The sequence below is a fragment of the Ailuropoda melanoleuca genome, chromosome 14 (assembly GCF_002007445.2).
Source record: "Ailuropoda melanoleuca isolate Jingjing chromosome 14, ASM200744v2, whole genome shotgun sequence".
NCBI classification, from domain to species: Eukaryota; Metazoa; Chordata; class Mammalia; order Carnivora; family Ursidae; genus Ailuropoda; species Ailuropoda melanoleuca.
Window position 1 is genome coordinate 79,485,717 of NC_048231.1, and position 25,702 is coordinate 79,511,418.

Genomic DNA, 25,702 nt, shown 5'->3' on the forward strand with positions numbered 1-25,702 from the left:
ATACACTAACCAGTGTTTCTCGAACTATCTGTTGTGAAGGACTAGTGTGTGTGTGTGTGTGTGTGTGTGTGTGTGTGTGTATACACATTTAAAAGATTTTTATTTATTTATTAGTGAGAAAGAGAGAACTTGCATGTGCACATGAGTTGGGGGGAGAGGGAGAAGCAGATTCTCCCCTGAGCAGGGAGCCTGACATAGGGCTTGATCTCAGGACCCTGAGATCATGACCTGAGCTGAAGGCAGACACTTAACCAGCTGAGTCACCCAGGTTCCCCAGGACTAGTATATTTTCATTTCCAATACATCATTGGTGGATTTTTTGTTTGTTAAAATACAATTAATTAGAGTGTGTGGGTGGCTCGGTTGGTTAAGTGCCTTCGGCTCATAGTCCCAGGGTCCTGGGATCGAGTCCCACATCTGGCACCCCCTGCTTCACCCTCTGTCTCTGCCTCTCTCTCTCTCTCTCTGTCTCTCATGAATAAATAAATAAAATCTTTTAAAAAATACAATTAATTACTAGGAAGTTGAAATGCTGTTTGGTTGTCATGACAATACCAAATTGCTGTAAATCTCTAATCAATTTTCTTAATTTCTGTACTTCTCTCACTTCAGACGGTCCTTTAAGAACACCACTTTGAGTGGCACTATTTTAGATCTCATCAGTTACCAATAAATGCAACCTTTCTGTAATCTGTTTCATTCACAGTGCTCTTGGACTACCACCTTCTCTTTGCAGTTCACTCATCCCAGTTCACTCCACTGAGATGTCCATTCCATTAGACATTTTCACTTGCCCTGTACCTTCTGGATGGGATCGTTACAGTCATTTCCTTGTATACACTTTTGTTTCTTTCTTGCACTGATCTAGTTGCTTGGTAAAACTAGAATTCTGGTTAAACCCAACTTCTTCCTCCTCTGTGCTTAGACTTACACAGCTGAATTTCAGAGGAGAAGAACATACCTGTGTGTGCCAGTCTCACTTGAAGTTCATGCTACAACCCTTAAAGTGGGCCCTTATTATTGTCTGAAAATCATATATTGTCCTTCTCTAGTGTCTTCACTTTCACAATACTTTTTCACACCCGGTCTTCTGATCAGCCTCAACACCACCTCATTCATCCTCACTCTTAATGATGACCTTGCTTTCTACTTTCTTGAAAAATTTGTAGTCAGAGGAAACTTACATAGATTCCTTTTATGTTTATCATTGGGGCATGAAAATTAGATTGATACCTTTTGTCTTGACAATTTCTGTCTTAAGGTCTGTTTTGCCTATTAATCATAGAGATAAATAAGCTGGGGGATTATGTGGTTTTTCATTTATATAATTTTTTATTTCTTTAAATCCTTATAAGTCCCTGTGTATGGTAGATGGACATTAAACAATAACACAATTAACTGTAATTATGCAAAGTGCTGTGAAAGAAAATAGGTGTATAATCTGTACCTAACAGGGATCCTATTAGTAAGGTGCCAAAGGCTACCCCAAGCAAATGATACTTATTCTGATACCTGTGCAGAGTAGACAGCAAGAGGGGGGCAGGCACAAAATGAATGTGAAAGGCCAGAGATCTGAAAAAGCTGTTCACGATACATTCTTTGTATCTGGAAGGAGTTAGGGTGTGAGTGGCCCAAGATGAAACTGGAGATGTGGGCAGAGGTTTTGAGCAGGGAAGAGCAATCACACACTGCCTTCTCCCCTTAAGTTTGTGTTAATGGTTCCTACCTAGTGTGGAAATTGAGTAGTATTGCAAATTATTCTTTTTGAGTCTATGTAAATTATTGTGCTTAGCAGTTTTATTCTCACATTTTCTGTAGCAAGTGTTACAATCCTTTTCCATTTTCACAAAACTCCAAACCTGCTCTTTTCACCTTGTATTAAACTTAATACAGCAAAACTTTGCTGACTAAGAATGAGGTCTGATATGAGAGAAACTCCCTCCAGATTTTCACAGTAGCCTCATTTAGCCTTATACTTTGTACTTTCCACTTCTTTTCAGTTAGTGCTTTCTACTTCTCTGTCTCAGAGAGGCGGTATATTGCTTCCTTTCCATGGTTTAGCTCTCCTACCTGTCCTCATCTTTTGTCATCTTAGTTTCTTAATGAACACAGGACTCATAACACAAATGCTGCATTTTGATTGTCCAGAACCGACAACCTGGTTTTTTTTTTTTTTTAAAGATTTTATTTATTTATTCAACAGAGATAGAGACAGCCAGCGAGAGAGGGAACACAAGCAGGGGGAGTGGGAGAGGAAGAAGCAGGCTCATAGTGGAAGAGCCTGATGTGGGGCTCGATCCCATAACGCCGGGATCATGCCCTGAGCCGAAGGCAGACGTTTAACCGCTGTGCCACCCAGGCGCCCCTGGACAACCTGTTTTTAATTTATTTTTATTTATTTTTTAAAAGACTTTATTTATTTGAGAGAGAACACACACACACACACACACACACACACACACACACACACACACACGAGTGGGGCGGTAGAGGGGTCAGGGGGAGAGGGAGAAGCAGACTCCCTGTCGAGCAGGGAGCCTGATGTGAGGCTCAATCCGAGGACCCTGGGATCATGACCTGAGCTGAAGGCAGATGCTTAACTGACTAAGCCACCCAGGCACCCCTTTGTTTTTATTTTTTTAAAAAAGATTGATTTATTTTAGAGAGCACGAAAGAGTGCAAACGCTGGAGAGAGTGAGTGGGGGAAGGGCAGAGGGCCAGACCCTTCAAGCAGACTCCCACTGAGCTCAGGGCTTGATCTTACCACCCATGAGATCATGACCTGAGCCCAAATGAAGACAACAGTTCTTTTTTTTTTTTTTTTAAGATTTTATTTATTTATTTGACAGAGAGAGAGACAACCAGTGAGAGAGGGAACACAAACAGGGGGAGTGGGAGAGGAAGAAGCAGGCTCATAGCAGAGGAGCCTGATGTGGGGCTCGATCCCATAACGCCGGGATCACGCCCTGAGCCGAAGGCAGACGCTTAACCGCTGTGCCACCCAGGCGCTCCGAAGACAACAGTTCTTAACTGACTGAGCTACCCAGGCACCCCTGACAGCCTGATTTTTAAAATTATTGCATATAATCTTTTTTAAAGAGGAGAGAGAAACTCAGATAAGACTCAGGTTGCCTCGAACTACTCTCCTCTTGGTCATCCCCCTACTCTTGTAAAACGTTTATAAAATACTTTGTTTATGTGGAATCTAAAAAAACCCTTTCTAGAGACATGTTATATTTGCCTTGTAAAATATTGTTCTGCCTGCTGTGTAGAGCACAGGTGGGTGGGCAGGAGCAACACCGAATATAGAGAGGAGATGATGATTGTTGGTTGTTCCATTGAAAAATAAAGTATGGAGGTTGTGTTTAGAGTGGTTGACAGTGGAGATGGAGAGTGGTAGGCTAGAAATATGAGGTAAGATTGATAGGAATGAGTGAATGATGGGATGCATTGAGTAAAGGAGAAGGCATTGTCAAGGATAACCCTCACGTTTCTGACATGAGCAACTGAAGTAAGAGTGGTGTTATTTTTTTTAAGATTTATTTATTTATTTAAAAAATATAGAGAGAGAGACAGCATGCGCACGAGCTTGCATGCAGTGTCGGAGGAACAGAGGGAGAGGGCAAGAGACTCTTAAGCACATTCTGCAGTCAGCACGCAGCCCGATGTGGGGCTCAGTCTCATGACCCTGAGATCAGAACTTGAGCTGAAACCAAGAGTCAGATGCTCAACCGACTGTGCCACCGGGTGCCTCATAGTGGTGCTGTTTTTACTGAGCTAGGGAAGGCTAGAGAAGGAGCAGAGTGGAGCAGAGTAATTCAGAGATGAGTAATTTGGTTGTGGACATGAAGAGATTGTGGTGCCTTTGTGAAATCTAAATGCAGATGTCAAATGGCTGTTTGGGTAGACTGGTATAGAGCTTGGAGAAGAGCTGAGATGGAAAGACAGAATTACTAGTATAGGGATGGTATTGGAAACTGCATGTAGACGAGGGTTACTTTGATGGGCGTGAAAAGGACCTAGTCCTAGGACTAATAATGCCCGAGGTTTGGTAGAGGAAGTTAAGTCTATATAAAGTAGGCTGAGAAGGAGCAACCAGAAGAAGGGAAACCTGGAAGCCAAAGAAAAACATTAGCTTAAAGAGGAAAGGGGAGTGGTTAAACATAGAATGCTGCTCAGACATGAAGATAAGAGCCAAACTGTTGGTTGGCTTTAGATATACCGGGGTCATTAATGACCCTAGTAAGAACTGTTCTACAGGTTTAGTAAAAGCAGATGTCAGATGGGATTGGGTTGGAGGAGTATGAGAGGTCAGGAATAGAGGCATGGAATTTAGACAGCTCTCTCAATGAGATTGTGAAAGAAGAGAGTGATTTCTGGAGGAGATGTGAGGTTGCGGTGCTAAGTAGAAGGGAGAATTTTTTCAAATGAATGAGTAAACGGATGGATGATCTGTTTAAGTGTGAAAAGTTGATGAATGCCAAAGAATAATCATTAGGCTCTAGGGAAATGAAGGGGGGATTAACTGTAATATCCATGTAGAAGGGGACCACCTTTAGACTGGAGGGAAGAACAGCATGGTGGAAAATGCTGTTCTACGAAAATAAATGCTATATGTTATATATTTACTACTACATTGTGAATTTACTGTTAAACCACGTGGTTGAGAGCCTTTTATTCCATTTATAAGATGCAACTATCATTTGATAGTTGTATCTTTTTCTACTGCCAGCTACTTCTGATTACCTCTACCAGGAAAATCCATGTTTTTTCCCCAGACTAAAATAATATATGCAGTAAATACTCTGGTTTTGGGGGAAGATTACTCTGCATACATGACATCCTTCCCCCGTGTGTTTAGGGTACTTTATTTTTATTCCACTGCAGGGAATTTTGTCAGAGCTTGTATTTTCACTTCCTGTGACTTTGTGTGTATATGTGTGTGTGTTTTATGAATTACGACAAAATTCTATACTACAGAAGGGAGACTGTAATAGACTTAACTGACTAAATTTGACCTGAAGAGTAGTTGGTGTCATGAGCAGAAGCGTACAACTCCCCTTTTTTCAGAAGACTTTTCAGTAGACTTTTATGTTTGGGGTTTTGAATAGGTAATACTTGTACATGGCAGTAGAATCAAGAGGTAAAAACTACGTACAGTAAAAAGATCTTTTGATTCCTGTTCTCTCATTTGCTTTCTTTCCTTGCCAAAGTAGCTGGCGTTAACTATTTTCTTAAGTATCCTCCCAGAGATTCTGTACATTACAGAGGAACTCACTTATATGTATAATTTTGTTCTTTATTTACACAAATGGTATAATGTATCTTTTTTATTCATTTAACATTATGTGTTGAAATTTGCTCCATATTAGTGTATTAACCTTTTCATCCTTTATGACCACGTTGTATGGACATATCACTATTAGGTAACTGGTGTCCTGCTTATGGTTGATGCTGGTGTTTGTGATTAAAACTGCTTTTTTTAGGCAGCGGAGGTCATTGTAGATCTCAGTAAACTCTTAATATAAGGATCTTGAAATGAAAGTTAATTGAGTTGTCATACTGAAAGACAATGATAATGTCATGTTTTCTTACAAAGAAAAGCAGTCTAGATTTATTTGTCCTACCCACACAATTTATTTACTGAACAAACAGGAGTTTTATGGTCATATTAACATATTTACTTTTCCACCTGATGTTGTATTGCGTACTTCAAAAGGGTCCAGTGCCTCCTGCTTTCAAAAATTAATTCGAGACTTTTGATTCTTGTGCTTTATGGCTGACATTAATTTTATTTGAATATATTTCTTAAGTATTTCAGCTGTAAGAAACATTTTTATTCTGGAATATATAACATCATTCTCTACAGAAGAATCAGCTCTCGTTTTTATTTAGTTAGAAAATCTTGGTTTATTCTTCATATTTGGAGTATTTCATATCTGAATATTTTATTTCCTGTTTGTATTGCCAGCATGCTTCACTGGCCGTTTGCTGTTTTAACTTTTACTCCCTCTGTTGGCTTTCAGAGGTGTTACATTCCTTTTGGAGTGGTGTTAGGAATAACATTTATGCTTATTTTCATTTAAGTAAAAAATTAATAATGATGTAAATACGCTTTTGAAATAAGCTACATATGGGATTGTTTTACATTAGTGAATGTTTCCAGTGGCCGCGAATGTCTGGTTTTCATGAATGTGTTGAGGAGCCTTCATCAGAACGTCTGTTTGATCAGCAGCTGAGATCAAGGCCATGAAAAACAAAAAATAGGAATATAGAGTATTCATGTTCATAGTAAGCAAAAAGTAGGCTTGGCATGTTAGATCAATAAAAGGATTTTCTGAGTATCTTCTAGTTGCCGCCTACCATGTATTACACTGACAAGTAATAGAATTGTTAGAGTGAAGTGATGAAGATGTCTGTGGCACCTGATTAGCACACCATCTAGCTCAGTGTTTGTGTCTGTTACCAGTGGGACATCATGCTAACTGCCTTCTATAACATACGTGTACAGAGTGAGGTATTTACTTGCTTTGCACATTCTTATCACCATCCTTTTAAAGCCAAACCACCAGTTAATGAAGTTTGCTCTGTATAAGTCACAACTCTTGTGGTTAAAGATTATGTCCTGTTTCTCCATGATTAAGCAGAGTTGTAGCACACTGAGTAGGGGAAGGGTGTTAGGTTCTAAAGTTAGCATATAGGGGCATCTGGGTGGCTTGGTCAGTTGAGCATCCAACTCTTGGTTTCTGCTCAGGTCATGATCTCAGGGTCTTGGGATCCAGCCCTGAGCTCAGCGAGCAGTCTGCTTGAGATTCTCTCCCTTTCCCTCTCCCTCCTCCTCTACCCCTCTTCCCATTCATGCTCTCTCTCAAATAAAATCTTTAAAAAAGTTAGCATATAAGGTGGAAAATGTATGTAGGGTGTTTTCTCTTAAACTCCTTAAGTCATTCATAGACTGGAGTGTACTAGGTTTTCTGAGTTCACGAAGTATTTAGTGGCTGTTTATGAAACAAAACTTGTTGAAAACTAGGCTCACATTCAGCCTGATCAGAGGTATGTGGAAACTAGGAAGGACTGTGAGGAAACAGCAGAGTCAGGCCTGGCCTCTTGATACCCCTGTAGAGCATCTCCTCCTGAGACGAATAGCGGATAGGTTTGGTGCATACAATTACTTCGGGTGCTCATTTGCCAAATGCATGTAATTGGAAGTTGTTGTTTTGTTTTTTTTAAATATAAGTATGTTCATTTGATGTTACTCCACTGTAACTTCCTCTCTTTGAGGATTTGAGTATAAAAGTGATCATTCTAGTTAACTTTCTGAGACTAGGCTTTTTGAAGCATTCTTTTTCATTTATGTTAAAGTCAGAACATACACATTTAACTCTGTCAGAGTTTTGAGGATCCCTTTCTTGAACAATTTAAGTTTTAAAATTGAAAATCCTTGTTTGGTTCCTTGCTGGGCTTGCAAGTTCAATAATTGAGGATTACTATTTTGCCATTTCTAATAGTTGTGTATGCTGGTATTTTGATAGTACTAAGTCCTTTGAATTTGACTGTTAAGCATAGGACAGATATATTTTAAAGGCCTGTGTGATAGTAACTTTTGCTACTCATTTAGAAAGGTAGGCATGTTGTGTTGATTAAAATAATCTACCATTTCTGTTTATTGATTTTGTGTGTTTTTGTACAGGTTGCTTTCCTGTTGCATCTTTGACCTAGTTTCCTAGACTCTGCTCCATGATTTAACTTGAAAGTCTGAAATGAAGATGGAGGAGGCAGTGGGAAAAGTCGAAGAACTCATTGAGTCTGAAGTCCCAGCAAAAACATCTGAACAAGAGACAGCTAAGGAGGAAGATGGATCTGTAGAACTGGAATCTCAAGTTCAGAAAGATGGGGTAGTGGATTCTACAGTTCTTTCTTCAATGCCCTGCCTATTGATGGAACTGAGAAGGGACTCTTCTGAGTCTCAGTTAGCATCCACAGAGAGTGACAAGCCGACCACTGGCCGAGTTTATGAGAGCGACTCCTCTAATCACTGCATGCTTTCCCCTTCCTCTAGTGGTCACCTGGCTGATTCAGATACGTTGTCCTCTGCAGAAGAGAATGAACCCTCCCAGGCAGAAACAGCCGTGGAAGGAGACCCTTCTGGAGTGTCTGGTGCCACAGTCGGGCGCAAGTCTCGGCGTTCCCGATCTGAAAGTGAAACATCTACTATGGCTGCCAAGAAAAACCGGCAATCCAGTGATAAACAGAATGGCCGAGTCGCCAAGGTTAAAGGTCATCGGAGCCAAAAGCACAAGGAGAGAATCAGGCTACTGAGACAGAAAAGGGAGGCTGCTGCGAGGAAGAAGTATAACCTATTGCAGGACAGTAGTACCAGTGATAGTGACCTGACTTGTGACTCAAGCACGAGCTCATCAGATGATGATGAAGAGGTTTCAGGGAGCAGCAAGACAATCACTGCAGAGATACCAGGTAGAGGATGTTTTTTAAACTGACTGTAGAGCAACCGATGGCATTTCTAAGCTGTCAGGCTCAGTTAGATGAGTGACACTTGAAAAAATCCAGGAGACCTGCAGCTCTGTGTAAATTTGAAGACTGCAGTGTGTTAACAAGACATGGCCAATTTTAAAAACTTCCAAAGAGAGCACTTTAGCATGTCAGCAGGAAAAAAAAAATTTAAATGGTTAATGATAGGGACAAAATTATTTTTAAGTAATGGAATTTCTCACAAGTCTCTCTCTGTGTAACACATTACCTGAACTCCCATCATTGCCTTTTTAGCACTGCTTAGATTTAATACTCACTGTTCAGCATTATTACTAAGTAAATTCTCCTCAGGAATAGGCACTTTGCTTTATTATATAGCCACTGTACTCGAGCTTATGGTGTCTGAAATGACATGTTCTATCTTCCGTTAAAGTTTTCTAGTAACTGTACCTCCTAAAACAGTAGTTTTATGAGTTTCCTCCCCGTTCAGTGCATGATAAGGTAGTTATCCTTGTGCATTTTTCTAAGTTGTCACTTGCATTGGAAAGAATGCTTTTTTGCAGTATTTTCCCTTTACTCCCCCAAGCTTTAAGAAGTTTGATAGAAATCTGTTTATTCTAGCTCTCATTGGTGTAAGGGTGTGTAATTTATTACATGTTTGACATATCTGCTTTCTCCGTATTATCATGACTGGTACTGTGTACTACAAAGGCAGTCTTGAGATTTCAAGGTGGAAGAAACATGAGGTCTGAACGGTTCTTAATTGGTAAATTCTCATTATTGAAGACACTCTTATGATTAGGAACATTTTATAAACTACATGGCATTTAATAGATATGACAGGATTGTTTATTGCTACATTAAAGAGGTGGAGGTTTTGGTTTATAAAATTTTATGGGTGGCTGTTCTTTCCTCCTAGTTTTCTGAAAAGTTTGTTTCTACACGTGAAGACAGCATATTGCTGATATACAAAGAATATTTCAAGAAAAATCATATTGGTTAATTAAACCTGTAGCCAACCAAACTTACATAAACTCAGTAACAAGAACAATCCTATAGGTGTTCATCTTATAATAATAAAAGTCTCATCCATATATTAAATAAATATGACTTTTTAACAGTTAGAAATGCTTACTGTTTTAATATCTGTTGAATTCATTTGGTAGTTCCTTGTGTTAAAATTGCTGGGGAGGGGGTTTATTTGAAGTTCATCAGTTGAATGCATGAGAGAAGCAGACTTTGGGGTTGTTCTCAGGCAGGTTCTAGGTATATTTCAGTTTTGCATTTAGTAATATTTTTAAAAAACCTTGGTTAACACCTGTAAAATTGTTTGTTCGTTCCTTATGTCCTGTGTTCTGATCTGTTAATTAAGATCATAATGACACAGTGCTTTATTTCACTCACTAAACAGATTTTTATATAACCACCCCAATATTTTGTCTCCTTATGGAAAGGGAAAGGAAGGTGGGTGAACAAAATAGACCCAGTTATAGAGGTGGCATGAGAAGCGTGTTTGTGGGCACTCTCCTGTTTGGCTTACATAGTTAGGTGTGCTTTGTTTATATTATCCAAACCTCCTTGCTAATTGACTACTTTCACCAGTGTTTAAAACTTCTAAAACACTGGTGGTCTGTTTCTTGTCTATTCTGAATTGTATACAAATCAAAACACCAAAGTAAATTAATCTGAATCTGTGATTTAATTTCTCTTGTTCACAGCACTTAGTAAGATTGTGGCTTTTGAAAGTTTGTAGAGTTTCTAAAGTAATCCTGGAGAATCAAATGGTAGGTAAGGTGCCAGGCCACCATATATGACTGCCTAGACTGTGCACACGCTTCACAGTTTCAGGAGGTGCTGTTCATGTAAGTGGGTGTGCAAAGCAGCAAAGATGGAACAGCCTAAGTTTAAATATTAGGAAGTTCATTTCAACTGTCCATATTGCTACCCCTAAAAAATTGTGACATCGTGCATTTTTAATGTAATCGTTATGTATATGTCAGTTTCCTGAGTCACATTATGACTTCAGGGAAGGGGATACACTCAACCTAATAGCAAGGGCAATTGTTGAAAAGTTGTATAAATTGTAAAGATTGGATAAGTTATGAACTGACTTGAGTGCAGCAACATGGACATTCAGGTGAACTTAAACTGGATGTGCCTGACAGAATCTCTTGGATGTTGACATTTGAATCAAGCTGTTTATACAGAATGGAAATCAAGAGGAAAAGTAAAAACCGAGATTCTTGCTATACTTTTTCATCAAGGTACAACTAATTTAGTAATTCAGAAAATGCTTCATTTATAAGCTTTGTCAGCAGCATAAACATTGAAGTAATTAGATGTTCTCTTATGCCAAATTTACAATTAATGCATTTTCTTTTCTTTTTTCTTTTTTTCATTTTTATTTTTTAATGCATTTTCTTTTAAAGAGTGAAAATGATAGAGACTTCTTTTTTTTTCCCAGATTTCTTTTTTTTTTATTTTATTTTTTTATTTTTTTATTTTTATTTATTTGACAGAGATAGAGACAGCCAGCGAGAGAGGGAACACAAGCAGGGGGAGTGGGAGAGGAAGAAGCAGGCTCATAGCAGAGGAGCCTGATGTGGGGCTCGATCCCATAACTCTGGGATCACGCCCTGAGCCGAAGGCAGACGCTTAACCGCTGTGCCACCCAGGCGCCCCAAGACTTCTATATTCTATAGTGCATGACCATGCTTAATTGAGTTCGATATCTGGAAACAGATGTTTATGAAGAGTGTTTTTTAGTTAACAGTTAACTGACAGACAACTTATTATCCACACTAAATCATTGTCTCCATGAGGTTTTTGAGACTATATTGCTGTTTTAAGAATCTGTTTGGAGATATCATATCGAGATAATTCTGGCAGTTCTTGCATTTAGAGGACTTAGAGGTGAGCAAAAATAGAGTATTTTGTAGTGAATATTAATGTGAAAATACTTTGTAGTGGTCTTGAGTATTTAAGGCTTTTAATCAAATATCTCTTTTATTATAGATGACCTTTTTGTACTTTTAATCACTCTTTGCAGTTTTATGGTGGGACATCACTCCTCTGTAAAATCACTTTAAGTTGAAACTAGTTCTGTAAAGTCCGCTCTTGAAGAGAATTTTGATTTTAGTGAATATGATTAATGGACATCAGACTTCATTTAGTTCAAGAAATTAGTCCTCTGAACAGACTCAGTTACGTCCATCAGTGTACATGGGCAACAGGGAGAAGTTTTTTCAGTAACTTTTTTTTTTTAAAGATTTTATGTATTTATTTGAGATAGCGAGAGAGCGGGGCGGGGGGGCAGAAGGAAAGGGAGATGCAGACTACCCACTGAGCAGGGAGCCTGGTATGGACCCCAGGATCGTAACCTAAGCTGAAAGCAGAGGCTTAACCAACTGAGCCACCCAGGCACCCATAACTGTTGTTTTTGATAAATATTTAACATAGAGTAAACCTTAGGGTGGCTTCATCTTGTCTTGGCTATAATGACCTGCTTTGTGTGGTTTAATAGTCCACCATATAAATGCCTCTTCAGATTGAGGTTCCAAAAATAGTATCCACCTTTGTAGGTAAGGGTCAGTTTTCTTGGTGGGTTTGCATTTAGAAAATCTCATTTTGCATTTAGAAAAGCTCTATTTCGGAGAATGTCAGGGAGGCTGTTGAGGACAGCTGTCTAAGATCACCTAATTCTCAGTCCGTGTGGCCAGGTTCAGCCCCACTGAAGCCAGAATCCCAATACCCCTTACTCACCATACACATTTATGCACTGAAATGCATCCTGATAAGCTATTATCTTACCTCACAGTGTTTCTGAGGCAGAGACTTACTATGCTTCATCAATTAATTATTGTTTGAAAATGAAAAATAATTTTTTAAGTAGTAAATGCTTTGTAGAAAATTTTGAAAATAGAAAAATGTGAAGTAGAAAATTAAAATCACTCACAATCCTGCTTTTGTTAACATTTGAGTATGTTGCCTTTCATAATATGTAACAAAATTTATCACCCTATGTATACTTCTGTCTTCTTTCCCTCTTAACGTTGCGCTTTGAATATTTTAACAAAACACAATATTCTCCCTAAAATAAGGATTTTGAATTACTTAGCTAACTATAAGAAAAATTCCCCAATCTTGGGCCTTTGGGCTGTTTTTAGTTTTTGCTATTAGGAGAAAAGGCTATGAATACTTTAAGGCTCTTGACACATACTGTCAAACTGCTTTTTAAAATATATTAATTTTATCGCATCCAGGAGTTTGTGTATTCATTGCAATGTATTCTTTCTATTGAATATTTATATTTTTAAAAAGTCTTGCTGATTTGATGGAAGAATTGTATCTTAGTGTTACTTAGCATTTCTTTTATCACTAGTGAAGCTGAAAAATCATGTTTGGCCATTTGTTATTTTGGTAAACATTCTGTTCACATTCTTTGCACATTTTCCTCCTGCCACTTTGTTTTTCTTACTGATTTGTGAGGGTTCTTAGCCTGTTGGGGATTGAATTACTTGAAAAATTTTTGTATTGAGCAGTGGGAATTCATGGGAGAAGACCCCAAGCCCACATCAGCAGTCCTATAAATTTTTTTCCTAGATTGAATATGAAGTGGCTAAAAGCTCCACCTTCCCATTTTAAGCATCTTGTAATCTTACTGTATTTTGGTAGCTATTTAGGAGACTCACCAAATACATCGATAACAAAACACTAAGACATAGTAATCAGGTGAAAACTGCCCATTTTCAGGTTAGTAAATGTAAACAAGGCAGGTAAAATCCATGCAGTTTTCAGTCTGACTATGGGTTAGAATCACTTGGGAGCATTTAAAACTAATGATGCCCAGGCCCCACTCCAGACCAATTAAATCAGAATCTCTGGGTGTCACCCAAGGCATCATCATTTTTTCCCAGCTTTTTTGAGATACAGTTGACATATAACATCATGTAAGTTGAAGGGGTACAATGTGATGATTTGATATATGTATGTATACATTGCAAAATGATTACCACAATAGGCTTAGTTAACAATTCTAGCACTTCGCATAGTTATGTGTGTTGAGAACTTTTAAGATCTGCTCTCAGCAACTTTCAAATATAGAGTACATTGTTAACTGCAGTCACCATGCTGTATATTACCTCCCGAGAACTTATTCATCTTATAACTGGAAGTTTGTATTGATCACCTTCACCTATCCCCATTCAGCCACAACCTACTCTATGTTTATGAGTTTGGTTGTTTTAGATTTTACCTACATGTGAGATCATGCATTTTTAAAACTCCCCAGCTGATTACAATGAGCAGCCAGGGGTGAGAGCTACTACTTAGTCAAGTGATGTTTAAGTCTCCCATAGCTAAAAATCATTGCGAAACTGGTAGTCTGACTCAGTTTGTTACTGCTAATGGGTATCAAGTTATGAACAGTGGAATCTAGTTTTTAAAAATCATATTAGTTATAAAAACCACAGCACAGTTTTGTATTAACAAGCATAAGCATTTTTTTCTTTTACTCCACCTAAGTGATTATTTTGAAAGCATGCCTTATTTAAATATGGTTTTCTCTATGGTACAATGTCTGGATAATGTTATCTTAAATTTGGAAGCTTTGCAATCTTACTGATGGGTATCTTTTGGCAATCTCTTGTGTTAAAGCACTAAGGTATTATTTTTGGCCTGCTTTTCATAACTTCCTAAAGTTGAGTGCCTATATTAACTTTGTATATGCAAAAGTGTAATCTTTGCTTTCAGTAAGTCTTTTTCCTCAAAGTAGGATATATCTTAGTATTAATAAAAGGACATATGTGTGTTTAAGGTGAGAATATGGTCCCTGTTTTTTTTGGGTTCTTTTAATAGACTTTATTTTTTAGGGCAGTTTTAGGTTTACAGCAAAATAGAGTAGAAGGTACAGTGACTTCCCATATATTCCTTACCCTTACATATGTGCAGACTCCCCCACTATCAGCACCCCCCACCAGAGATAGTGATGAACCTACATTGACGACATTATCACTCAGAGTCCATAGTTACATTAGGGTTCACTCTTGGTGTTGTACGTTCTGTGGGTCTTGACAACTTTATAGTTAATTGGTCCTTGATTTTAATATTTTAAAATGTCTTGTTTATCAGTGTTTATTGCTGGTAGTTATCTCTATGAGGCTGCAACTTACCTCAGTATTCCTAGCATAAGTATTCTTACACTGTTTTCTGAATTCAGCCATTTTTCAGTGTCTGCTGAAAAATAAACAGCACCAGAAACTAAAACAGATCAAAGTACTAGGTATCTTAATTTCCTGTCCTATACACTTAAGTGCTTAAAGAAAGTTTAATACTCTTTAAATTTCATTTAGTGTTTCCATAAACCAAACACAAATTTTGGGGAAAGTTATATTCTGATTGAGAAAATTTTTGTATAAACAAGAGTTTGTTTTTTTTTAAATATGAGGAAAAGAGATGGAGTAGTCAGGGGAAAAGGAATAATGTGAACTTAGAGAATAATAAACTCCATGAGGTTTTTATTTGCTAAGTAGACTTGAGCCAAAAATTTGTTCCATAGCCGTTTAGGCATTGAAAAGAGGTGGTGTGACGGATTCAACGATTCTCATTATCTAGGAGAAACACTGCTATTCTTAATACTGAGACCTGGGAAGTGTTTTTTTTTGCATCTTCATAAAAAGCCACTGTGAGATAAAGTAAACTGTATTTTCAGAAATACCCTGGAATAAATACAGTAGAGCATATCTTAGGGCTGTTCTTCATAAGACTTCTTGGTATAGGTAGATGGGTTAAGGCCTAGATTGATTGATTTCCATCAGTCATTTATTCAGCAAATATTTGAGCACCTACTATGCAGCATGTAAGTGCAGCAGTGAATGAAAAGTCTCTGCTGTCATAGAACTTAATCTTTTTTTGAGGAGACGGATTAAAATTTATCATATGCTATCAGGAATATACACTATGGATAATAAGCAGGATATAAGAGATAAAGATTGACTAGGAATGTGGTGGAAAAGCTATTTTAGATAGTGCTGTAGTCAAGAGTGGTCTGACGAGGTAACATTTTTAATAATAGCTCCCTGAAGAAAAGAGGTCAGCATGATTAGTTTTATGGAGATCCAATCCAAACCAAAGATAATCTTACCTAGTTCAGGGATAAAACAGTCTATATAGAGGAACATACCCTAAACTGGAATCCTATGAGATGACTTCCTACTGGATATTAATAGCTGTACACTGTTCACACATTTGTTGGAAAGTGCTGGACCATGTGGAAACAGGTTTCTTTACTGTAGGACAAGTCAGAGCCCTTAATGTGCTCTGGAGAGGGGGAGCATATGATTTGTAGCATATCCTAAACTTAACCACAAAACCTTTTTTTTTTTTTTAAAGATTTTATTTATTTATTTGGCAGAGACAGCCAGCGAGAGAGGGAACACAAGCAGGGGGAGTGGGAGAGGAAGAAGAAGGCTCCTAGTGGAGCCTGATGTGGGGCTCGATCCCAGAACGCTGGGATCATGCCCTGAGCCGAAGGCAGATGCTTAATGACAGTGCCACCCAGGCACCCCCCCCCCTTTTTAAAGGCACACCTTTTAGCACTTCCATAGACCAGGGTTTGTAAAAAGCTGACCCAGAGGTGTATACATGGATTGTATATCTCCTTTATGTAGTTTCCTGTAAGGAATATTTTTTAACTTAATTAAAGAACATTTGATAAGAATCAGTTGAGAATTCATTGTATACTGATTTATTATGGGTCAGCTGTGAAAACAGCTTTTAGAATTTTAAAGTCAAAGCAAAGAAAATATTCAGGGATACAATGGTTCTCAACCAAGTAAATCAACGTGGGGAGCTTAAAACAAAATAAATCAAACCTTCAGTGCCTAGGAACCCTAGGTTTTGATGTTTGTTCAACCACTGTAGGTTTTTATGTTCAGCAAAGGTTGAAAACCGCTCTTACAGATTAATATTAGTTGTATAGTAACAGAATACAAGTTGCCAGGCAAATAATATTGAAGCTGTGAAAAATGGTAGTGTGTTATTTTTCTTGGAATTACTTTGCTTTTGTTAATTTAAGTGCTTGCCTATCAATGCTTTATATGGCTCTTTTTAGTAATGCTTAAGCCATTTTCCTAAATAAGCATGTCTTAATAAAAAATAAGTTTTCTGAATTAATGATGTTTTATCAAATGGCCTCGATGTCTTTAAAGCTGACTTTGGTCATGCTGGGGGATCTGAAGGAGTGCCCAGGGAAATTCCAGGATTACTTGACAGGGGTGCTGTGTATGATAGGAACTGCATAGGCAGGGTCCTGGAAGAGACCATGAGCTGTTTTTCCAAGATGCAGAGGCAGACAGAGGAGAAGTTTCACATGTGGATGGAAAAGCTAACTCACCTTGACACTGGTGAAGAGAACAAGCAGCTATGGAACCCAGGGAACTTAAAATGCAACTAGTTGGCCAAAGAATTTCCCCTCTCACCCAGTCAGGTGCTTACATGCAGATGCCTGATTTCCAAGAACTACCACGCAGCCCTTTGGTTCTTGTGTGACGTGTCGAAATGTTGACAGTACAGTAGAATTCCCAAAGACTTATAACAGTTTTCCAGTTAACTTTGCCAAAAATGGGAATATTACAGAACAACCTTTGAATCTGTCACAAAGTCAATTGTGTTAATGATCTGGTTTTTGGATTGTATTAAGAAGGAATATAGTTTTGCCTATTGTAAGTTTCTTTTGATGGTGTTTTAAAAATTACAATAGTAAACAGTTTCTTTTTAAAAAATTAGATATTCAAAACAGAGTTGGATAAATTTTAGCTTGTGTTTCGTTATATATGGTTGGAACATAGAACCATATTTAGATGATAATAGGAGTGATCCTCATCTTTATGCTTTTTTCATGCCAAAAATATAAGTAGGATTTAAGATAGGGAATGTTAGTGAATCCAAATAGGTAAGTGATTAATTCCTTGAGAATCTCTTAGCATTTATTCTCTACAAACACTTGACTTCCTTCCGTTCCAAAGGAGGGAATCATGTAATTAATCCCACTCTGAAGATCATAAATGGTGCATGTACTGCATGAACATTTTTCTATCATTCTTCCATATGTCATTTAATGAACGCATTTGTTGCCAGTCTTTAATGAATTATAACTTTCAAAAACATTTGTATGCAGGAAGAATGAATTAACTTTTGAGGAAATGTATACTATGCCTCCTATGCAAGATATTGTAGAGAAAGCAGAATAGAGCAGAGTTCGATTATATGCATGAAAATTTTTCATTGCTACATAGGTGAATTTTTGTCTTGAGCATTAACTTAAAGCTCAGTGTCTGAGCAGTAACCTGGCAGACATCATTCAGTGAAATTGTCTGGTACCCTCATGTACACGGTACTTCTAGAGGAAACAGATTAAATGGCCACTCTATTAAGGGTGTGTATTGAATGGGTTTTTAAGTTACTAGTGACTAAGTGTATTAGCTAATGTACTACCAATTTAATTTTGTTTTTAATCCCCAGACAGAAAATAAACGGCCCTTTGGCATGTAAAAGGGCCCATATAGTATGTCAAAGGGGAGAAAATATCACAGGATTGAAAGTCTTGCAACATAATAGCTGTTTTTATGTGTGGCCGGGGATTGGGAAATATTGGTATTTTATCTTTTCTGGGTTGGTAAGACTATTGTAAGAAACCGCTTAATTAGGGTGAAATTTTTTAGTAGGAATATGTAACTTCGCTAAAACACTGTTGTTTAAGATTTTGCTTTATACTGGACTTATTTACAATAAAAATTTATTAGTCTTTCCCTTCAAATTTATAACTTAATAACTTCTCAATATGAAAAAGGTTAATTATTTTAATATTTAGTGAAGTTGCAACTTTGGGAAGACTCTTAACTTTCTGTTTTGTAAGAGGTAGGATAGATGGTTTATATAACAGTGATGACCTTTATTTTAATAATTTATCAGTAACTTAGAAAATTGTCAGTACGTTTTCTATTTTGTTCTTTATCCAAATATTTGCGACTTCTACATTAACTGTAATGGAACAAGTCAATTTTTTTTTTCTTTTCTAGCTTTTATTATGTGAAAAATAAACTTGTGTGATTTCCTTTTTTTTTTCTTTTAGAAACTGATGGATGAGAATTGGGAGTTAACTTTGGGGGAGGCTTGTTAATGTGCTCCATTCTCTTTGAAAAATGTATGGTAGGAATTGATGAAAAAGGCTAGAAGTCTCTTCTTTATTGTGTAATGACTGTCAGATTTCCTGAACTTGATATTTGACAAATAGGGGTAAGGTTTGTACACCAGTGCAACTTGCAATAAATTTCGTAACATCAGCTAAGCTCTTACATAATGTTAGTATGAATTTTCACCATAAACTATGTAGGAGTTTATTATAACTGATGTATTTTTCTCTGAAATGATACTGCTAAGCTCTTACATAATGTTAGTATGAATTTTCACCATAAACTATATAGGAGTTTATTATAACTGATGTATTTTTCTCTGAAATGATACTGCAACATTTGTAAACAACTTCAGCTAGTATTTTTCTTTTTTTAGATTAAGTTTTATATCAACAGGGAGAACGTACTGGTTTGGGATGACTGACTAGATTTTAACTAATCTGTAATCTTTACTTGAATTTGAGATATTTTCAGGGAAGTTTGTTCTGTCTTCAGTTTCTTACTGGGATCACAGATTTTAGTAGACATGGACGTTTAGGCATAAAACAATGTTAATTTAGGGGGGTGCCTAGCTGGCTGTATTGGTAGAGCGTGCAACTCTTGATCTCAGAGTCATGAATTCAAACCCCACATTGGGCATGGAGCCTACTTAAAAAAATAAATTCAAAAAGTTAATTTAATTTCAGCATGTTAACATGGCTACTTTTCTATGTATGTATAAACTGCTTTAAGCACTTAGCAGGTTTCTTTTTTGTTCCATGATTTGATATTTGATATATTAAGCATGTACTGCTGTTTTTTATTTTTAAAATAGAAAATATGAATTCATCTTTTAAGAATAACACAAATTCTTCCTAGTATTGACTGGATATATTCTAGTTTTTGTTATTAGATAATTGAGCAAAAAGTCTACAGATACATTTTTGCCTTTAAGTGAAAAATGAAAAAATTTCAATGGAATAGAATTATTAAACATAGGTTTTAAAAATTGATATTGTAGGTAGGAATGACATTTAGGATATTTGGGAAGGTTTTAAACAATAATTTTGGGAAGCCTTTCTGCATAATTTTGGGTAAAGAGGTGAAAAGAGGTTTTGGTAGAAGGAAAAGGACCACCAAAATATATTGATTTCATTCATAGAATATATTCCAAAATATTAAAATTTATTCTAAAGTAAAATTTGACACTTTGTGGTTTGGAGTGTTTAACCTTAAGAATAATTTTGTAGCAGAAACATACATGCAAATTTCATGCTGATTTTCAGTTTCTCACAGTGCCTTGAAAATGTGTTGCTGTCTTAGGGAATATTGTTTTGAAAAACAGTAAGTTTTTATATGAGTTGTGCTTTAAAATGATTACACCTTGTCCAGATTCTACAGTTAAAAAATTTCTCTTTCAAAAAAGTTTGTTTTTTATTATGTTTATTTAAAGAAGTATCAAGTATTGGAGTAGTTTTAATACTTATTTTTATATGACTGCTGTTGTGGATTATTCAGTTCTCCTTTAGTGAGGCATAGTCTGTATCCCTAAGATTATACCCCCTCATCTATGGGAATTATGTTCCAAGACCCACGTGGATGCCTGAAACCACGGATAGTACTGAACTCTACATATGCTGTTTTTTCCTATACAGACATACCTGTGATAAAGTTTAATTTACAAACTAGGCACAGTAAGAGATTAACAACAGTAATAAAATTGAACAGTTATAATATATTGTAATAAAAATTATGTGAATGTAGTCTCAAAATCTCTTATTGTACTGTACTTGCCCTCGTGATGATGTGGGGTAATAAAGTGGGTCTGTGATGAGAGGAAGTGAGGTGAACGACACGGGCGCTATGACGTGTTGTTAGGCTACTGTTGACCTTCTGACCATTTGTCAGGAGGAGGATCATCTGCTTCCGGACCTCTGTTGACCGATGTAACTGAGACCTTGGAAGTGAAACTACGGTTAAAGGGGGACTGTTGTACTTAAAAGGACTACAACTAAGGAGTGGGAATGACTTTTGGGTCATGCGTGCATTTTAACATAGGTGTTATTTTAGAAGTACCTAGTGGTCTTACCTAATTTCTCTTGAATTCCCTTAATTTTTCTAGAACTTTACGAAGGATAAGGAATGTATTCTGTTTGGACCTTTTTGTAGTATGTAAAGGGCTAACTAATGCTGGAAAGAAACTTCTTTCAACCTAAAACATTAATCTAGACATGGTTGAAATGCTTTTTAAAAATAAGGTCCCATATTTGAACATGTTATTTCTCTAATATGTACATATGAAGTTAGGTGATCCTTAAAAAGAGGCACTATCCCCTCGCTAAAGGTAAGTGTGTTTCTGATACTTTGTCTACAGACTACTTTCTGCCTAGTTTGTACTAATTCAGTGTTCTAAGACATTAGATTTTTAAATCATTTTAACAGCATTTAACCAGCAGATTAGAACGATCTGGTTATTTGAGCCACTTGTTAGATAATAATAACTCTCTTAATTGTATTGATGTGTATTTTGTTCACATTATATTAAAAATGAGTGTAATAGAAGCCCAAATAAAATTTAAATTTAGAACACAACACAGCGAAATTAAAATGTTAAGATTTAATATTTTGCATGAAGTGTTTTTTTAATTTAGTAGAATAAAGGATTCTGTCATTTTGGGGCTCCAAAAGAAAAAGCCTGTTTTCTTGTTACCAAGTGAGAGGAATGAGTCTCATCTCAAGGATGTGTGTGCCTGTGTGTGCGTGTGGACACATACACCCATGCAGAATTCTGAAATAATTTCTGTATTTTTATTAACGTTCTATCTGACAAGTTGTTGGAGACAGATGACTAATAGTCTTAAAGGGATTTTAATGGATTCACATCATTAATATCCATTCATTGCTTCCTATATGTATATAAGAAAGAGTTGCCCACGTACAAGCCTAGTTAGGGTGATTAAACTGGAGAAAAAGGTTATTTTATGGATTTTCTTTTAATTGTCAAGTAAAGGTTTTTGACCTCTTGTTTATTTCACTATCAGACTGAGTAAAAAAATAATTTTGCTTCATTGCTTTTGTCGTTCTCTCCTGTTAACAGACTTAACAGCAGAGATCCAGGTCTCTGGGTCTAACTATATCTCAATTTACCTAAGATTTATTACTTAAAATTTGTATGTAAGTCAGAATATTAGAAATGAAATAATTTTAAGTGTATTAAATTTGCTTGTTAATAAAAGGGATGCTATAGAGAATCTTTTTGTTGCAAATAAAGCACCCAAGTTGATATTACTGATGATTTTAATTTTTAACATATAGCTGAATTTGCCTAATGGTACAAGCTACATGGAAGTCATAGGAAAGATGGCAAACAGGTTTCTTGTTGTCATTTGTTTAGAATAACAGATTATAGGCAAGCTGTCTTAAAGATGTGACCTTTTAATGTAATTGTACCTGTTACATTTTGTTTAGCATGTTGATTTCCCTCTCTTCCTGTTTGAATTAAATGATACAGTCAGTGGTGGCGACAATGAAAAAGATTTTGTGGAATGTCACACGTTAGAAGATACAGCATCAAAACCATTTCTGCAAATTTATTAAACTTGAAATTTTTTTACTGTTCAATAGAAATTGTTCTTGAAAAAAAATTTTTCTCAAAATCCTTTCTAAAAATGGTGTGTGTCCATAATCATTGTACAGATAAGAAACTTCTTAATTTGTCAAGAACAGATTGTATACAACATGAATAACTTTCGAGGTTCTATACTTCTCATTTTTTCTTTATTTTTGTTTTTAATTTCTCTGAATTTTAGGAAAGTTAGTGGGAATTGAAAACAGACTGTTAGTTTACTAGCATTGAGTATATCTTCTTACCTTATATTAAATTTATCACAACATAAAATAGAAGACATCCTAAAAAGTGAAGGGATAGTAATCTATGAGGAAGTATATTCTTTGGTAATGAAATCTTACAACTTTAAGATTTGGGGAGAATGTTATCAAATAACTGATTTTTATTTTATTACATTTTCTTTATATCTTTTACCTAACTGCATTTGAAGTGTAATAACTAATCTAGATAAATAAAAGTTTTAAAAAAGAAATGTTTCTTGTTACTCTGTTGAGGACAGCATTGGTTATATTAGTGATTCTTTACCAGTTAATTCACGTTAGGTGTTTGGGAGTCAAGAAGCTTGCTTTTCCATAATGAAATGATGGTATTAGTTTGTAGTTAGAATTATTAATAATAGATTTTACATGATGTTTTTGAGATAATTTTCAGGTTTTTTGTAATTGGTGTATTGACAAAGGAAATAACAAATACCAATGTTAATACAAAAGTTGAGATTCTTTTCCTTTACGTGTCCTACTAAGTTATCCTCTTAAAAATTGAGGAATATTTGGAAAATAGCAGAATTGAGACTACTTTGAGGAGTAATCAGAAAGGAATGGAAGTATCTTTAGCAGGGAGCATAGACATGGAGATGTGGCTAAAGTCATACCTAATTTGTATGTCCTTCATGTACATAGTGCAGATATTTTAGTTTTGTTCTCTGTAGATCTGAATACTAAAGCCTAGGTTGTGAGTTTGTTTCTGAAGTAGGAAGAAAAATTGAAAGATAGTGACCTCTTCAGATGCCCTGTTTTCTATATTTTGAGGGTTTTTTTTGACTATCCAGATACATATTTACCGGAGTTATCTCGTGAATAACCTCCCAATTTTCCCAGCTTTGTAGTTGTGAAATGTTAAAATTAAATTTTCTTTCTTGCGATCAACTTTCTAACTACTTTGATAATCTTGAATATTTGCTTTTACCTCTTTGATCTTTTCAAAATTAACTCTTAATCAGTATTATAGGTAACTTTTCTGGGTGGACAAAATGACCTGTCATTTACCAGTGTGATGTGAGGACAGATGTAATGCTTAAAACTTTATTCCCGCCTTGCACACTTTATAATCTCAAAAATTTTAATAATTGAGATTAATAAAATGAAAAAAGTACAAAATAGGCATTGATTCAGTTATATTTTGAAAATGACTTAATGCCAGGTGCCTGGCTGGCTCCATTGGTGGAACATGCGACTCTTGATCTTGGGCTTGTGAGTTCGAGCCCAACTTTGGGTGAAGAGATTACTTAAAAAACAAGTAAAAATTTAATTAAAACATAGAAGTGACTTACTGCCTAAACATAAATTTTCAGTGCATTCTGCACATTTCATTTCCATTTAGCCCTGTTTTCTCATACATGTTTCTTTTCACCGAAATAGCTTTTGATAATTATTCTGCAGAAAGTATACACACACAGTTTTTGGTATTTAAAGCTGTTTTTCTAAAAATGGCACTTTTCTATATAGATTTTTGGTTTTTTTCTGGTAAATGTAATTATTTGTCTTTTCCAAGAGCTGCTTTGAAAATGACCGCTTTGTTTCTTCTGATTGTGTGTGTGTGTGTGTGTGTGTACACACTTTGATAGTAATAAAAATATAGCATAAGTATTCGCAAGTATTTTTTCTCATTTGCAAATATAAATTTTCATTTTGGTCAGTATTTTGGTATATAATGAAAAAGCCCTTTTTCTTGAGTAGGTTCTGCCAACATGCAAATTTCCTTCTTGAGGTTTGCTCTTTCCCTTGATTCCTCACACCCATACCTTATTCCCTCACACCTCATTCCCTCACCTGGCCACCACACACACATATTCTCCCTTCTTTGACCCCTTGCTTGGGTAGGTAATTTCTAGGAACCCTTCTTTCAGGTGTAACTGTTTTGAATCTGACTATCTGGATTGAGGCCAAGTGTGATTTCCACTGTTGTCTTGATGTGCGTAATGGCACTGGGCCCACACCCTTTAATGACTATGGCAGTAGAGCTTGTATGGGATCATTTGGCAGTAACAGGATAGATTTTTCCTCTCCTCATGAGGGGTTTCAGGAGATTGGCTGTAATAGGGACAACAGGAGGAATTTCCCCTGAGCTTTACTGTGTATTACTGTAGTCATAGAAATGGGAGTTGAAGGGACAAAGCAAAGCATCTGTTGGGCCATTGCCCCACCTTTCCTTGGGCCTAAGACTTAACCAATAGAGAAGGAGAAATGGCATTTTTAGGATGTCTGGGGATACAAGAGGAATTCCTGTCTGCTAGATCTAATTAGACCTCATACTGGGAGACTGACAACACTTGTGTTAGTGGGATGGCTCTGTAGGCAAGGATGGTGCAAAATATGAAATAATCCAAAAAATGATCTCTATTTGGCTTTTAAACACTTTTTATATGAATACACCCAAACTGACATGACACTTCAGACAAAAACAAAAGTCCCATTTGTGGTGATCTCAGTAATCCTAGCAAAGCATGTACTTCCTAAGTTGGGTTAATCTTAGGACCAGTATGAGCACCAATCCAGGCAGTGATGTTTTCTCAAAGCTGCTCGGTTGCAGGCTCTGTAGGGCAGAATTTGCATGTAAAGATAAACAAACATAATAAAGTAAGGCAGGTGCTAATTATAATGGAAGGATGGGGCAATGGACCAGTATTGTGCTGTTATGTCATCTTTAACTCTTGCCATAACCCTGTGAAGAAACTGAGTCTTACAGCTAAGTAGTAGTAGGTAGGACTTTTAACCTGTGTGTTTGCCCAAAGATCTGTTTCCTGTGCTGCTGTCCAGTCTCCTGTACATTCTCAGTTCCCTCAACACTGAACAACTATAATATAATTGATTCTGGTTTCACCTAAGTAGGACTTGAATCTCTCATCTGTAAAACAAGAATGGTAAATTATGTATTGCCTTATGTAATTTTAAAAATTCTGTGCTTTGGGTTGTCAAATTTGAAAAAGGTTTGTCAGGGATAAACATACTAAAGGATGTTGGTTTTGTTTTGCCTCTTTTTATTTTTGATTCATATTCTTTCAGTGAGGTTTAAGAGAACATTTTTTAAAAAGAATATATTTGATTGAGAAAACTAATTCATAAAATTAAACACTTGATGACAACAGTACAGAAGGTTTAAGGTCCATAAAAGTGTAAACTTCACTCTATCAGGAATG

At 36.4% G+C, this 25,702-nt stretch overlaps 1 protein-coding gene across 9 annotated transcripts in view; it reads left to right on the forward strand.

Annotated features, from left to right (window-relative positions):
- Positions 1 to 25,702, forward strand: part of C14H18orf25 (chromosome 14 C18orf25 homolog) — a 99,395-nt gene that overhangs the window by 27,312 nt on the left and 46,381 nt on the right. For all 9 annotated transcript variants that reach the window (XR_004620477.1, XR_004620478.1, XM_034643212.1 and 6 more), the window contains one exon: positions 7,691 to 8,475. Coding sequence is in view for 7 of the 9 variants with exons in the window: in XM_034643212.1 (XP_034499103.1) it covers positions 7,761 to 8,475 (715 nt within the window). In the remaining 2 variants the exon portion in view is untranslated. The remainder of the gene's footprint in view (positions 1 to 7,690; positions 8,476 to 25,702) is intronic.